The 14,610-nt window shown below is 34.9% G+C and overlaps 1 protein-coding gene across 1 annotated transcript; it reads left to right on the forward strand.

Moving 5' to 3' along the window:
- Positions 1 to 3,006: 3,006 nt before the first annotated feature.
- LOC141325816 (nidogen-1-like) lies at positions 3,007 to 13,658 on the forward strand. Its single transcript, XM_073834546.1, has 3 exons — positions 3,007 to 3,234; positions 12,984 to 13,292; positions 13,437 to 13,658. The coding sequence occupies exons 1-3, from the start codon at positions 3,031 to 3,033 to the stop codon at positions 13,656 to 13,658; spliced, it is 735 nt and encodes a 244-aa protein (XP_073690647.1). The 5' UTR covers positions 3,007 to 3,030.
- The last annotated feature ends 952 nt before the right edge of the window (positions 13,659 to 14,610 follow it).

Here is a 14,610-nt window from a genome sequence, read left to right on the forward strand (position 1 = left end):
ATATATTTCAATTAAATACTCATTTTCTTAAATAAAGGTCACTGAACATTTTGTTTTAATGTAAACCGCACAAATGAGTGTATGATATAGTTATAGTAAAAAGGTATTGAATTGGATTTCTTTGAATCTCTACATTTTAATTTAAAGTCAATTTTACATTACCTTGATTTAAATTTAGTAACTGAATTAGAATTTAAATTCATTTTTACTTGAGTTGAGATTGATTGGAGAGATCAAAAAGTAGATGGCGCTGTTGTTCTACATTACAGCACCAGTCTACACTGAAGCTAGTTTATCTGTTTTACCATCATGTAGTTTCATACTAACCCCAGCCCCTAATTAACTACAATAACTATCCAGTCCAATCAGTTAATGTTTATATGCATCCAGTTGCCAGTTATTGTGTTGTTTCAAAGAGAAAGACATTGTGCCACTGAAAGCTACATAACAGGAAGATTTTTAGTATTTTTTTAAGAGGTCTCTTCTGCTCTCTAAGCCAAAGTACATCAAAAACAGCACAATTTTGAAATATTTTACTATTTAAAATAACAGTTTGTTATTTGAATATATTTTAAAATGTATTTTTTTCCTGTAATTTCCAAGCTGATTTTTTGCATCATTACTCCAGTCACATGATCCTTCAGAAATCATTCTAATATTCTGATTCACTCATTTATAATTATGATCATGTTGAAAACAGCTGAGGAGAATTCTTTCAGGTTTCTTTGAAGGATAGTTTAGTTTAGAAGAATTGCATTTATCTTAAATAGATTTTTTTTGTTGTTGTTGTAATTTTGTAAATGTTTTTATAATTAAAAAAAAAAGATTACGTTTGATCATTTTAAAGCATCCTTGTTAAATAAAATTATTTCTATAACTTTTTTCCAATGAAAAACCCTAAAAAAATACTCAAAGCTTTGAATGGTATAGTGTAGAATTTTACAACAGCTTTTTATTTCAGAAAAATGCTGATCTTTAGATCTTTCTTTTCATCAAAGAAAATAAAAAAAATGTGACTGTGAAAAAACTGTTTTAAATATTGATGATAATAATAATAATAATAATAATAATAGTGTTTCTTTAACCGCAAACCAGCATATTAGAATGATTTCCGAAGAATCATGTGACACTGAAGACTGGAGTAATGATGCTGAAAATTCAGCTTTGATCATAGGAATAAATATAATATATTAAAATAGACAGCAGTTATTTTAAATAAAACATTTGGCAATACTGCTTTTGTTGTATTTTGGATCAAATAAATGCAAGCTTGGTGAGCAGAAGAGAATCCTTTAAAAAACGTTTGACCAGAGTGTACATAAAAATAACAAAGTAACATCAGCATTATAATATACTATTCAGTATTCTATTCTAGTATATATTGAATAGTCCACTAAACATCAAATTCTCCAAAACTGTTCACCAAGCTTACGATTAAATTTCATATTTTAAATCACCCAATAAAAATCCAACAAGAACTGCCCCATAAATCTGGTTCCTTGTGCTCCTATAGCATTAAAAAAAGCTTATTTTTCCAGGCAAGATGAGCCAGTGCGCATGCGCAGTACTTTCTATAGCAACCTGGCGCTTCTGCTTCTAACGGCAACTGAGGTTACGGGCCGACTTTCCTAATCAATAATTGCCTATTTCATTAAGAAGGCGGGGCTTCGCGGCCATAATGAGTGTTGCATTTTCCCCATTCAAAACTACAAGATGGACATGTCTTGGGTATTCTATAGTCTTTGGCCATTTTTAAACAGTCTTATGTTTTTGGTGGTGTCATAAAATGAAAATGTAGATTCTGTTATTTACATCCTTTCCAAGACTTAATGATTTTCTTTCTAGCACTAATGTGTGTTTTTTTTTAAATAATAATAAAAAGTTGCATCACAACAAAATACAACTCTCTCTCTCTCTCTCTCTCTCTCTCTCTCTCTCTCTCTCTCTCTCTCTCTCTCTCTCTCTCTCTCTCTCTCTCTCTCAATTCAATTCAATTCAATTCAATATGTGCTTTATTGGCATGACAATTATTACAGTGTATTGCCAAAGCAGAGTGTTTACATTGAATGTAAAACAGGTATGTATGCAACAGAAACATGCATGTATATACATTTTTAAAAAGCAGGACAAATAATGAACACATTAGAATTCTATGAACAATTTAAAATTCAGTGTGTGTGTGTGTGTGTGTGTGTGTGTGTGTGTGTGTGTGTGTGTGTGTGTGTGTGTGTGTGTGTGTGTGTGTGTGTTTGTGTGTGCGTGTGTGTATGTGGCAGGCGCATCACTGATTTGTTGACTCCTCCCTCTTTTTGTGACAGGCATCAATGTATCTTGCTGCTAGTAAGATACAATCTTGTTTTTCACCTAATAAATATTGAAGTTGTGTTTTCTTGTTTAACATTTTAAAGTCAGGGCAAAGTGTTTCAAATTTTGGATAAAATTTTGTTCTAATTTCTCGGTAGTTAGGACAGCTGGTGTCTCTCTCTCTCTCTCTCTCTCTCTCTCAAAAAAATAAAAAAAATAAAAATAGTGATCAATGAAGCCAAACCCCGACTTTTCAGCGATGACTAATCTAAACGCTCCTGATTGGCCACTGCGTTCATAAGCTCAACAGAATCGTGTGTGATTGGTTATAATGCGCAAAGCTGTAAAAAACTGGTTAAAAGAAAATCGCGACAGCCGTGATTTGGTCAAAGACTATAGAATACCTTAAAGGGATTTGGTTTATTTCTGATGCAAAAACATAAATCACTATAACTGAAACTGACTTTATAATGTAACTTTATAAACGTTCACTGAAATAGTAGCCTACATAACTGAATCCCGGCGACAAAAATAGGTGTATATTAACAAAGTACGGTTATTTGAATGTGGTTTGTTAGTATTACTGAGTATGTTAAAACAGTAACAGCGCAGCGGGATAGTTTGAGTGAGGGGAGGAGGAGCGAGCGCTGCTGGTTAAATTGGGCACGCGCCTCCTCCAAAAGTCAGTCAGTCTCAGGCAGCTTCAGGTTCGGTTCGGGACTGGAAATGGGTCGGCAGGGGCAAAGATGGCCAGTGTGGATCTTGTTATTGGGATTGTCAGTGTCTGTCAGCGGGATAACACGACAGGAACTTTTTCCATTCGGGAGAAACGCAGGCGACCAGTCTCTCCATGATGGCACTGATAAAACACAGGAGATTACCTTGGAGAAACCAGTCACGTTTTACGACCGACAGTTCAACAAGATTTACGTGAGTGTTTCAACTATCAATAATAGACGATAATTTAGCTTTAGTAATACTATGAAGACCCTAGTAACGTTCTTTCATATAAACAATGTTACAAGTTAATTGGCATATTCATACACTCTGGTATTTATTTTACACTCCAATGGCATTTTACCATGGTACATATCCAGAATAGACATACAAAATATAAGTAAGAATTTTGTTTAGGTCAATTCAGTAAGGCCAAAGGTCAGTATTACAAGTATTTATGAAGTACACTACCAGTCAAAAGATTGCTCACCAAGCCTGCATTTATTTGATCCAAAGTACAGGATCAAGGCTGTAATATTGTGAAATATTTGTAGAATTTAGAATAACTTCTTTCTATTTGAATATATATTCAAAATAGTATAAATAGTTCAAAATAGTTCAAAATAGTATTTATACACAACTCATGGATAGTTTAACTGAAATTTTGTGGACGGATGCTAGTCATTGTATGTATTTATTTAACGTTAATTTTTGTTTCAGAACGTTCAGAGAACATTCAGACTTAACGTTCCAATAATGTTTGCAAAATTACAAAACTGAACATTCCCCTTATGTTTTTTATCTAACTTTAATATAACCGAGAATTTTTAAAAACTTGTTTTGAATGAAGTTTGAAATAAAATTTTCATAATTTAATGGAAACATAAGCGAAACGTTCTTAAAACATATTTCTGTTAGCTGGCTTTATAGCATTTTATAGCATAAATACACAAACATATACATACACGTTTGTGTCTTTAGGATGAATTACTGAAACTAAATGAGCTGAAATACGATTCACAGCTGAAATTCCCAACACCTGCCCAATGCCAACATTTTTCAATCTAAATTAGTCTCTGTCAGCTGTTGTGGTTCAGGGAGTTTTCTAAAATAAACATAAAAGATGAATAAGGTTCATAATGCAAATGCTTTGTGGGTTTATTTATTAATATATTAGTTTGTTTTTAGTTGATTTTTTGCCACAGTGCATTAACTACAGCAGCACATTCAGCAGTTAAACAGACAAAACAACTCATTAGACTCTCTTAAAATAGAAATGCTGTAATCCATTGCTGTTTGAGTAAGAGATTGTTTAAAGACGTTTTGAAACAGCATTGTCATTTCAGGATGACTACAAACTCATGAAGAGCCGGTTAGAAAGCAGAATGATTGAGTACAGTATATGCACTGTGTAATGTTTTGACATTTAATACAAAACATTGTTTTATTTCTGTTTACAATATACTCCTCGTGAAAAGAAATGTAGAGAAGGATTTGATTTTTTTATTAAAGACTGAGTGGCGAATTGATTGCACTGATGAATCATTAACAATTAGAGCTGGAACGTTTATCACAAAAGTAAATAGTGTCAGTTTTGCTTTCATGTTGACTTTGAGCGACTCCTGTAGTGAAATACTCCAGACACATTCCTGCATAAGTACGCATTGATCTGGTGAATCAGACCCTGGACTATTTAGATGATTTATCCCTCCTGTGGTTTTGAAATCTGGGTACTACTTTTGCTTTGGAGTCGAATTGACACCCATTGGTTTGCATGCAAAATAATTGTATTGTTTATACTCGGTGGTAGTAGTATTTATTGCTAAATGCACTTTCTCTGCCTTTTTTGTTGTTTTTAAGTCTTGCAAAGGTAAAATGAGTTTCTCACATTTATTTTCAGTGCTGAAAGAGTCAATTGAGAGTGGAAAGAAAAAGATTCTGTTGTGTTGATTTTTTGGCAATTTACATGGAAATCATTTTGGGTCGATTTGAGCCCAACACGAGTCCTAGTTTCTGTACAGTCTTTCTGGAGCACATCTACAGTGTTGGGAAAAAGTGTTGGCCCCCTTCCTGATTTTTTATTTCTTTGCATGTTTGTCACACTTTAATGTTTCAGATCATCAGACAAATTTAAATATTAATCATAGTAAACACAACATGTAGTTTTGAATGAAGTTTTTTATTATGAAGGGAAAACAAACTCCAAACCCACATGGCCCTGTGTGAAAAAGGGTTTGCCTGTTATAACATAAGCCAGGCCTGATTACTGCCACACCAGTTCGCAGTCAAGAAATCACTTAAATAGGACCTGCCTGACAAAGTGAAGTAGACCAAAAGATCCTCAAAAGCTACACATCATGTTGAGATCCAAAGAACGAGGAGCAAATCAGAAAGAAAGTAATTGAGATCTATCAGTCTGGAAAAGATTATAAAGCAATTTCTAAAGCTTTGGGACTCCAGCGAACCACAGTGAGAGCCATTATCTACAAATGCGCAGCGACGACTCATCCGAGAGGACACAAAAGACCCCACAACAACATCTAAAGAACTGCAGGCCTCTCTTGCCTCAGTTAAGGTCAGTGTTCATGACTCCAGCATAAGAAAGAGACTGGGCAAAAATGAGCTCCAAGATAAAAACCACTGCTGAGCAAAAAGAACATAAAGGCTCATCTCAGTTTTAGAAGAACTCATCTTGACTTTTGGGAGAATACTCTGTGGAATGACGACGTGACAAAACCTTTTGGAAGGTGTGTGTCCCATTACATCTGGCATAAAAGTAACAGCATTTCAGAAAAAGAACATCATACCAACAGTAAAATATGGTGGTGGTAGTGTGTTGATTTTGCTGCATCTGGACCTGGAAGACTTGCTGTGATAAATGGAAACATGAATTCTGCTGTCCACTAAAAAATCCTGAAGGACAATGTCTGGCCATCTGTTGGTGACCTCAAGCTGAAGCGAACTTGGGTTCTGCAACAGGACAATGATCCAAAACACAGCAGCAAATCCACCTCTGAATGGCTGAAGAAAAACTAAATGAAGACTTTGGAGTGGCCTAGTCAAAGTCCTGACCTGAATCCTATTGAGATGCTGTGGTGTGACCTTAAAAAGGCAGTTCATGCTCAAACCCTCCAATGTGGCTGATTTACAACAATTCTGCTGAGATGAGTGGGCATAAATTCCTGCAAAGCGCTGTAACAGACTCATTGAAAGTTATCACAGACGCTTGATTGCAGTTGTTGCTGCTAAGGGTGGCCCAACCAGTTATTAAGTTTTTCACTTTTTCACACAGGGCCATGTGGGTTTGGATTTTGCTTTCCCTTCATAATAAAAAAAACTTAATTCACAAACTGCATGTTGTGTTTACTTGTGTAATCTTTGATTTAATATTTAAATTAGTTTGATGATCTGAAATTCTGAAACATTAAAGTGTGACAAACATGCAAAGATATAAAAAACCTTGAACACTGTATTTGTATGTGCATGTGTGTTGAAACTTTGCATGCGTGTTCATAGCACAAAACAAGAAGTAGTGGCCAAATGTCAAGAATAAACTATTTTAAAGCAACAAACATGGGTCAGATTGACCCAGACATAACAGGAAAGAAAGAATGTAAGTTTTTCGCAGAGCACTCGACTAACGAAAACATTCATAATTACAATCCCTTGAATGCTTCCTTTCCCACAGGCCTCCTTTGACAATTTCCTTTTTAAGCTGTTGTGGTTCTTACCATGAATATTTTAGCAGAAGTCAAGGCTGTAACATTGTTTTGTTATTTGTAAAGCTGAAATTCGCTCCAGCGTTTAAGAGCAGTTTGAATGAATGACAGCGTCACTAGAAGGAATGAACATACAGAGAGATTTATTGGCTCTGGCTGAATACAAAGTGCATGCGTTGTAGCATTTGGACAACATCTGGAAATCCAGTTTCAGCATGCACATCTGTTTTAGTGAGGTGTTGAACAGTCATTGTACAAATGATTAAAATATGCATGACATTCCTTATTAAACCGCTAACATTTCCTCATTCATTCTTCACTAAGCTGTCCTATTTTGTAGCTGTTCAGTTTTAAAAATTCAGTTATTGTGCATGTTTTAATGTTTTATTAAACCATATGAAAGTTAATTGCTGAAAGAGTTCTATTTATGTTTGTGCATTAAGCAGGCACTTTATCCAAAACAACTTACAGTATGTGAGCATATATTGACGTACACCGTATTTATGAAACAATAGGTGAACAATACCAGGATGAGCCACCCGGAAACCTCTTTGAAAACAAACATCATTTTTGCAATTCTCGTGGGTGACGTCGTGGCACAGAAACGACATGCTTCAGCCATAATACAGGATGAGTGAATCTGTTCAAGTATTAGGGCGAGATCACAAGATCGGGCCTTTGAGTTTTTCTGATTTTATTTTGGTTGTGTTGAATAGACTGTAGTTATTGCTCATTCTGCTGTGGGGAGAGTCTTTCTAGGACACTGCATGGAGACTTTGTTGCTTTGTCCTCTTTATTATCGTTTTATTTACAAAGTAAGTCACAGTCATTAGTTGAAAATGTGCTTTGTTGATGTTGAGTTTTGATCAGGAAGGATTGTTCCAGATTTTAATTTTACACTTGTGTAACTCAGTTTCTGTTTATTTCAGTGCACATTTTAAGAGTATTTGCTATGTTTTTATGTAAAAGTTTCAGTAGGATAGGAAACTTTCAGTTCTTTTCTACACACATGAATGTGCAATTATTTTTGTAATTAGTGTGATTATTAAATTTAATTAAATTTAATATAATTAATATAATAGTTTTTATTTATATTTTAAATTTTTTTCAGTTAGTTTTCATTTTAGATTTTAGTAATTTTCCTGTGTTGTTGTCATTTGTGTCCTACATCTATTTATATTTGTATGTCTGTATAGTTATAGTTTATTTATTTCAGTTTAGGTATTTTATTTCAGTAGGCTGCCAAAGCAACATGTCTTATTAGTTTTTCAATCAAATCTGACTCTCATTAAAATAAAGTTTTATTTCATTTTTTTTTATATAGTTTAGTTTATTTTAGTTTAGCTTATATCTTTTTTTATTTAAAATATAAAGAGTTAAAACAAGTGAAAATGTCCAGTGTTATTTTCACTTAGTTTGTATAATTCAATATTTTCAATATTTGGACTTTTTTTTTTTTTGTTTAAATTATTTTCTTTCAGTAAGTTGGCAAGGCAACATTTCAAATTTTCGTTTAGTTTTTTAATCAAATCTTTATCTGACAGAAAATTAATAACTTTTGATGCCTTTATTTTATTTTGTTTTATTTTGTATTTTTTTTTATATTTTATTTTGGTTTTAGTTTTTGAATTCATTTATTTTTTATTAAAAATATAAAGTGTTAAAACAAGTGGAAATGTCATGTGTTATTTTAACTTTGCATAATTAAATATTTTCAGTATTTGAAAGTTTTTTTTGTTGTTGTTTTTGTTTGTTTTGGTTATTTTACTTCAAGTTGGTAAGGCAACATTTCTCTTTTTTTCATTTACTTTTTTAATCAAATCTGACTCTCACAGAAAATGAACAATTTCTCATGGCTTTATTTTATATTTAAATTTTTTATTTTAGTTTAGTTTATATCTTTTTTTATTTAAAATATGAAAAGTTAAAACAAGTGGAAATGTCCAGTGTTATTTTTACTTTGTATAATTAAATATTTTCAATATTTAAAAGTTTTGTTTGTTATTTTATTTCTGTAAGTTGGTAATGCAACATTTCTCATTTTAATTTACTTTTTCAATCAAATCTGACTCTGACAGAAGGCAAGGCAAGTTTATTTATATATAGGACATTTCATACACAATGGTAATTCAAAGTGCTGTACATAAAAGGAATTAAAATCATAATATCATAAAAATCATAAACATTTATAATAATACACAACAATAAAAACAGAGAATTTAAGATGATTTAAAAAATGATTTAAAATTAATTAACACAGTAAAATGATTATACATAAAATAATGAAATCTGTTCAGACGTAGCACAGTGCTCATTCAATAAATGCACAACTAAACAGATGAGTTTTGAGTCTGCTTTTAAATGTTTCTAATGTATTAGCACATCTGATCTCTTCTGGAAGCTGATTCCAACTGCGGGCGGCATAATAAAAAAGCAGATTCCCCTTGTTTTGTGTGAACCCTTGATATTACTAACTGACTCGATCCTAGTGATCTGAGTTGTCTGTTAGGTTTATATTCAGTGAGCATATCTACAATGTATGTAGGTCCTAGGCCATTGAGTGCTTTATAAACAAGTAAAAGTACTTTAAAATCTATCCTAAACATAACTGGAAGCCAGTGTATAGGGACCTGAGAACTGGTGTAATATGCTCTGATTTTTGGTTCTAGTCAGAATCCTGGCAGCAGCGTTCTGTATGAGCTGCAGCTGTCTAATGGTCTTCTTGGGAAGGCCAGTGAGGAGACCATTACAATAGTCCACCCTGCTGCTGATAAAGGCATGAACAAGTTCTCCAAATCTTGACGGGAAACAAAACATCTAATTCTTGCAATGTTTTTGAGATGATAGTATGCTGATTTAGTTACTGCTTTAACATGACTACTGAAACTGAGGTCTGACTCCAGAATCACACCCAGATTCTTGACTTGATTTTTTGTTTTTTGACCCCTAGCATCAAGATACGTGTTTACCTTATGAACTTCATCTTTGTTTCCAAATGCAATGACTTCCGTTTTCTCCTTGTTTAGCTGAAGAAAGTTTTGGCACATCCAACTGTTAATTTCATCAATGCATTGGCAGAGAGAGTCAATGGGGCTGTAGTCATTTGGCGATGAGGCTAGGTAAATCTGGGTATCATCTGCATAGCTGTGATATGCTATTTGGTTCTTTATCATTATTTGACTTAGTGGGAGGATATACAGGCATGTACAGTTCCCCTATACTCACATAATAGCCTCTCCCTTCTAAGTATGACCTGAACCATTTGAGAACCATCCCAGAAAGCCCGACCCAGTTTTTATTTTTGACAGAATCTGAATTTAGGCGAATATCATTTATTATCTTTATGAGCGCTGTCTCTGTGCTATGATGTTGTCTGAAACCAGATTGGAAATGGTCCAGGTATCCATTTGAGTGTATGTAGTGGTTCAGATGATTAAAAACAACCTTTTCAATAATGTTGCCTATAAAAAGAAGATTTGATTTTGGTCTATAGTTGCATCCTTTCCTGTTTAATCAAATCTGACTCTCACAGAAAACGAATAACTTCTAATGCCTTTATTTTGTTTTATTTTATGTTACTTTAGTTTTAAAAAAAATCTGACTTTCACAGAAAATTATTAATTTCTCATGGCTTGTTTGTTTTAATTTAATTTTAGTTTAGTTTATATCTTTTTTATTTAAAATATAAAGAGTGAAAGCAAGTGGAAATTGCCAGTGTTATTTTTACTTTGTATAATACATTATTTTCAGTATTTAAAAGTTTTTGTTTTTTGTTTTGTTTTGTTTTATTTATTATATTTCTGTAAATTTCTCATTTACATTTACTTTTTCAATTAAATTCTGACTCACAGAAAGTGAAGGACTTGTGATGGCTTTGTTTTATTTTATTTTTTAAAGTTTATTATTATTTAGTTTATATGTTTTTATAATATTCATTATATACAATTCATAATATTCTACTTTGTAGAATTAAATATTTTCAATATTTAAAAGTCTTGTTTTGTTTTAGTTATATGACTTCTGGTGGTTTTATTTTATTTTATTTTTTATTGTTTTTAATTTGCCAATTTGTTTTATTTTACTATATTTTAGACACATTTAGTGCAGTACCATAGTGTTTAAACTGGTTAATTGTTTGTTGTTGCAAAGACAATGCAGTTAAAAGATGTCGTTGTATTATGTTTCAGCCAGTGTTGTTTTTGACAACCATCTTAGATTTAGTCTTAGTTTTAGTCTTTTGGACTAAAATGCTTCTTAGTTTTAGTCCAATTTTAGTCGACGAAAAGTCAAAAAGGTTTTAGTCTAGTTTTAGTCTAGTTTTAGTCGACGAAAAGTCAAAAAGGTAGTCAAAAAAAGGGAAAAAAGTAGTCTTTTAACAAATTAATTTAGGTCAGTAAGTATTTTGCTGTTGGGTAGTGTCACTTATAAGTTCTGAAAATAGCAGATCTATAGTTCAACACAATGTGAGCTTCCGGATCGACTATTTTTACCAATAATTACAATAATGAAGGAATGTTTTAGAACATAAAAGACAAACAAGGATGGAATGCTAAAACGGCTTGCCATACTAGTATAGCAAAGAGTATTTAATGCTAAAACGGCTTGCCATAGCGTCAGATACTTTTTAAGTTTTAATTGGCATGCACAATAAGCGGAAATGTCATGCATTTTAAACGTCTGACGGACCACCCACTAACATTTGTCTATTCTCGTCTCGTCAACGAAAACTCACACACGTCTCGTCATGTTTTAGTCATCAACGAGCCATTTTTATCTCGTCATCGTCTCGTTGACAAAAACAACACTGGTTTCAGCATTCATTCTTTCTCTTATAACCCACAATTCAGACTGTGAAAACATAATTCAAAAAAAAAAAAAAAAAACAATGTCATGTACAGTCGTGGCCAAAAGTTTTGAGAATGACACACATATTAGTTTTCACAAAGTTTGCTGCTGAACTGCTTTTAGATCTTTGTTTCAGTTGTTTCTGTGATGTACTGAAATATAATTACAAGCACTTCATACGTTTCAAAGGCTTTTATCGACAATTACATGACATTTATGCAAAGAGTCAGTATTTGCAGTGGTGGCCCGTCTTTTTCAGGACCTCTGCAATTCGACTGGGCATGCTCTCAATCAACTTCTGGGCCAAATCCTGACTGATAGCAACCCATTCTTTCATAATCACTTCTTGGAGTTTGTCAGAATTAGTGGGTTTTTGTTTGTCCACCCGCCTCTTGAGGATTGACCACAAGTTTTAAGATCTGGGGAGTTTCCAGGCCATGGACCCAAAATGTAAACGTTTTGGTCCCCGAGCCACTTAGTTATCACTTTTGCCTTATGGCACGGTGCCTTATGCCTTATGGACATCATGCTGGAAAATGCATTGTTCTTCACCAAACTGTTGTTGGATTGTTGGAAGAAGTTGCTGTTGGAGGGTGTTTTGGTACCATTCTTTATTCATGGCTGTGTTTTTGGGCAAAATTGTGAGTCAGCCCACTCCCTTGGATGAGAAGCAACCCCACACATGAATGGTCTCAGGATGCTTTACTGTTGGCATGACACAGGACTGATGGTAGCGCTCACCTTTTCTTCTCCGGACAAGCCTTTTTCCAGATGCCCCAAACAATCGGAAAGAGGCTTCATCGGAGAATATGACTTTGCCCCAGTCCTCAGCAGTCCATTCGCCATACTTTTTGCAGAAGATCAATCTGTCCCTGATGTTTTTTTGGAGAGAAGTGGCTTCTTTGCTGCCCTTCTTGTCACCAGGCCATCTTCCAAAAGTCTTGGCCTCACTGTGTGTTCAGATGCGCTCACACCTGCCTGCTGCCATTCCTGAGCAAGCTCTGCACTGGTGGCACTCCGATCCCGCAGCTGAATCCTCTTTAGGAGATGATCCTGGCGCTTGATGGACTTTCTTGGACGCCCTGAAGCCTTCTTAACAATGCAGTGGAAAGTTTTTTTTGGGATTAAGTTCATTTTCATGGCAAAGAAGGACTATGCAATTCATCTGATCACTCTTCATAACATTCTGGAGTATATGCAAATTGCGATTATAAAAACTTAAGCAGCAACTTTTCCAATTTCCAATATTTATGTAATTCTCAAAACTTTTGGCCACGACTGTACAGTGGTGCTATAGATTTAGTCAATAACCAAACTGAACGTCATCAAATATCACTGCGTTGTAGAGTTGGCTATTTATTCCCATTTTCATGATCTATTTCTGTCTCTCACATTTAGATCAACACCAATGGCTTTGTTGCCCTGGAGAAGCCAACAGAAGAAACTGAGTATCTGGGGAACATGCCGGCCAGTTTTGGGATGATCGCTGCTCTGCAGGGCGACCTGGACACCAGCGACGGTGTAGGAAAGGTGTTCTTCCGCCAGGACTCCAGTCCGGCTCTTTTACAACAGGCGGCTGAACACATCAACAGAGCTTTTCCTGAGGATGACATTGTGAACCCCGTCCACGCTGTGGTGGTCACATGGGTGGATGTGGCGTCCCATCAGTCTGAGAGCAGAGGAGACGGACTGGAACCCACCGGAAGAGTGAGGTTCAGTTTATTTGTGGGCCGTTCACACATACAGCTGTTTTAGCATGTATTTTTCATTATGTATTGTTGGTCACCTTGCATTATTGGTAAGATTATTGAAAAGTTAATAAATAATAAATCATGTTCTTTATCCTTATAGCGAAATACATTTCAACTGGTCATCGCTTCGGTGGAGACGATGTCCTATGCGATTCTTCTCTACCCGAGAGAGACGATGCAGTTCCAGAGCACCGGCAGCAGCTACACGATGCACGCCGGCTTCAGTAAAGGACAGACCTACTTGGTGTTTAATAAGAAACAAGGAGCATACTATCGCATCACAGAAGACACCGAGGTGTCTGTCAAGAACTTAGCGGAGTAAGTTCGTTTGCTGTTAGTGCTGGAGTTCACCTAAATGTAAATATTGTCAGCATTTACTCACCTTAAAGGGATAGTTCACCCAAAAATGAAAATGTGATGTTTATCTGCTTACCCCCAGGGCATCCAAGATGTAGGTGACTTTGTTTCCTCAGCAGAACACAAACGAAGATTTTTAATGAAAACCGGTGCAGTCTGTCAGCCAAATAATGGACGTGGATGGGCACCAAACCTTTAAAAGTAAACAAAAACATGCACAGACAAATCCAAATTACACCCTGCGGCTCGTGATGATGCATTGATGTCCTAAGACACGAAACGATCGGTTTTTGTGAAAAACTGAACAGCATTTATATAATTTTTTACCTTTGATACACAGCCACATCCATCTGTCCTGAGCACGAGTTCAGCATCAGTCATGTCACATGTGAACACACTCTGGCGTAGTATATGCAAACACAAGAAGCGATCTGTCGCATGAATGCAACACTCATTGTTTATACAGTGCACAGAGATTGTGGGTATAGCAGCTATTCAAAATGGTAATTACTTGCGCTTATCCTGATTGTTCAAACCGATTTAAAGCTAAAAGATTACGTTTGCTTGCGCAAACCCATCCGGGACTTTTCCCTGATTTCCCCTTACGGTGTTTGCATATACTACGCCAGAGCGCGTTCACATGTGACGTGACTGATGCCAAACTCGTGCTCATGACAGATGGATGTGGCTGTGTATCAAAGGTAAAAAATGATATAAATACTGTTCAGTTTCTCGCAAAAAACGATCGTTTCGTGTCTTAGGACATCAATGTATCATCACGAGCCGCAGGGTGTAATTTGGATTTGTCTGTTCATGTTTTTGTTTACTTTTAAAGGTCTGGTGCCCATCCACTCACATTATTTGGCTGACAGACTGCACCGGTTTGAGTTAAAAATCTTTGTTTGTGTTTTTCTGAG

This window comes from Garra rufa, chromosome 2 (assembly GCF_049309525.1).
Source record: "Garra rufa chromosome 2, GarRuf1.0, whole genome shotgun sequence".
In the NCBI taxonomy this organism is placed as follows: Eukaryota; Metazoa; Chordata; class Actinopteri; order Cypriniformes; family Cyprinidae; genus Garra; species Garra rufa.

What these genes read in the sequence shown, in the direction of transcription:
- LOC141325816 (XM_073834546.1), top strand. Translation starts at nt 3,031, where the DNA reads ATGGGTCGGCAGGGGCAAAGATGGCCAGTGTGGATCTTGTTATTGGGA. An exon ending in GACAGTTCAACAAGATTTAC is followed by an intron (nt 3,235 to 12,983) that starts GTGAGTGTTTCA and finishes TCTCACATTTAG; the next exon opens with ATCAACACCAATGGCTTTGT. An exon ending in GACTGGAACCCACCGGAAGA is followed by an intron (nt 13,293 to 13,436) that starts GTGAGGTTCAGT and finishes TTATCCTTATAG; the next exon opens with CGAAATACATTTCAACTGGT.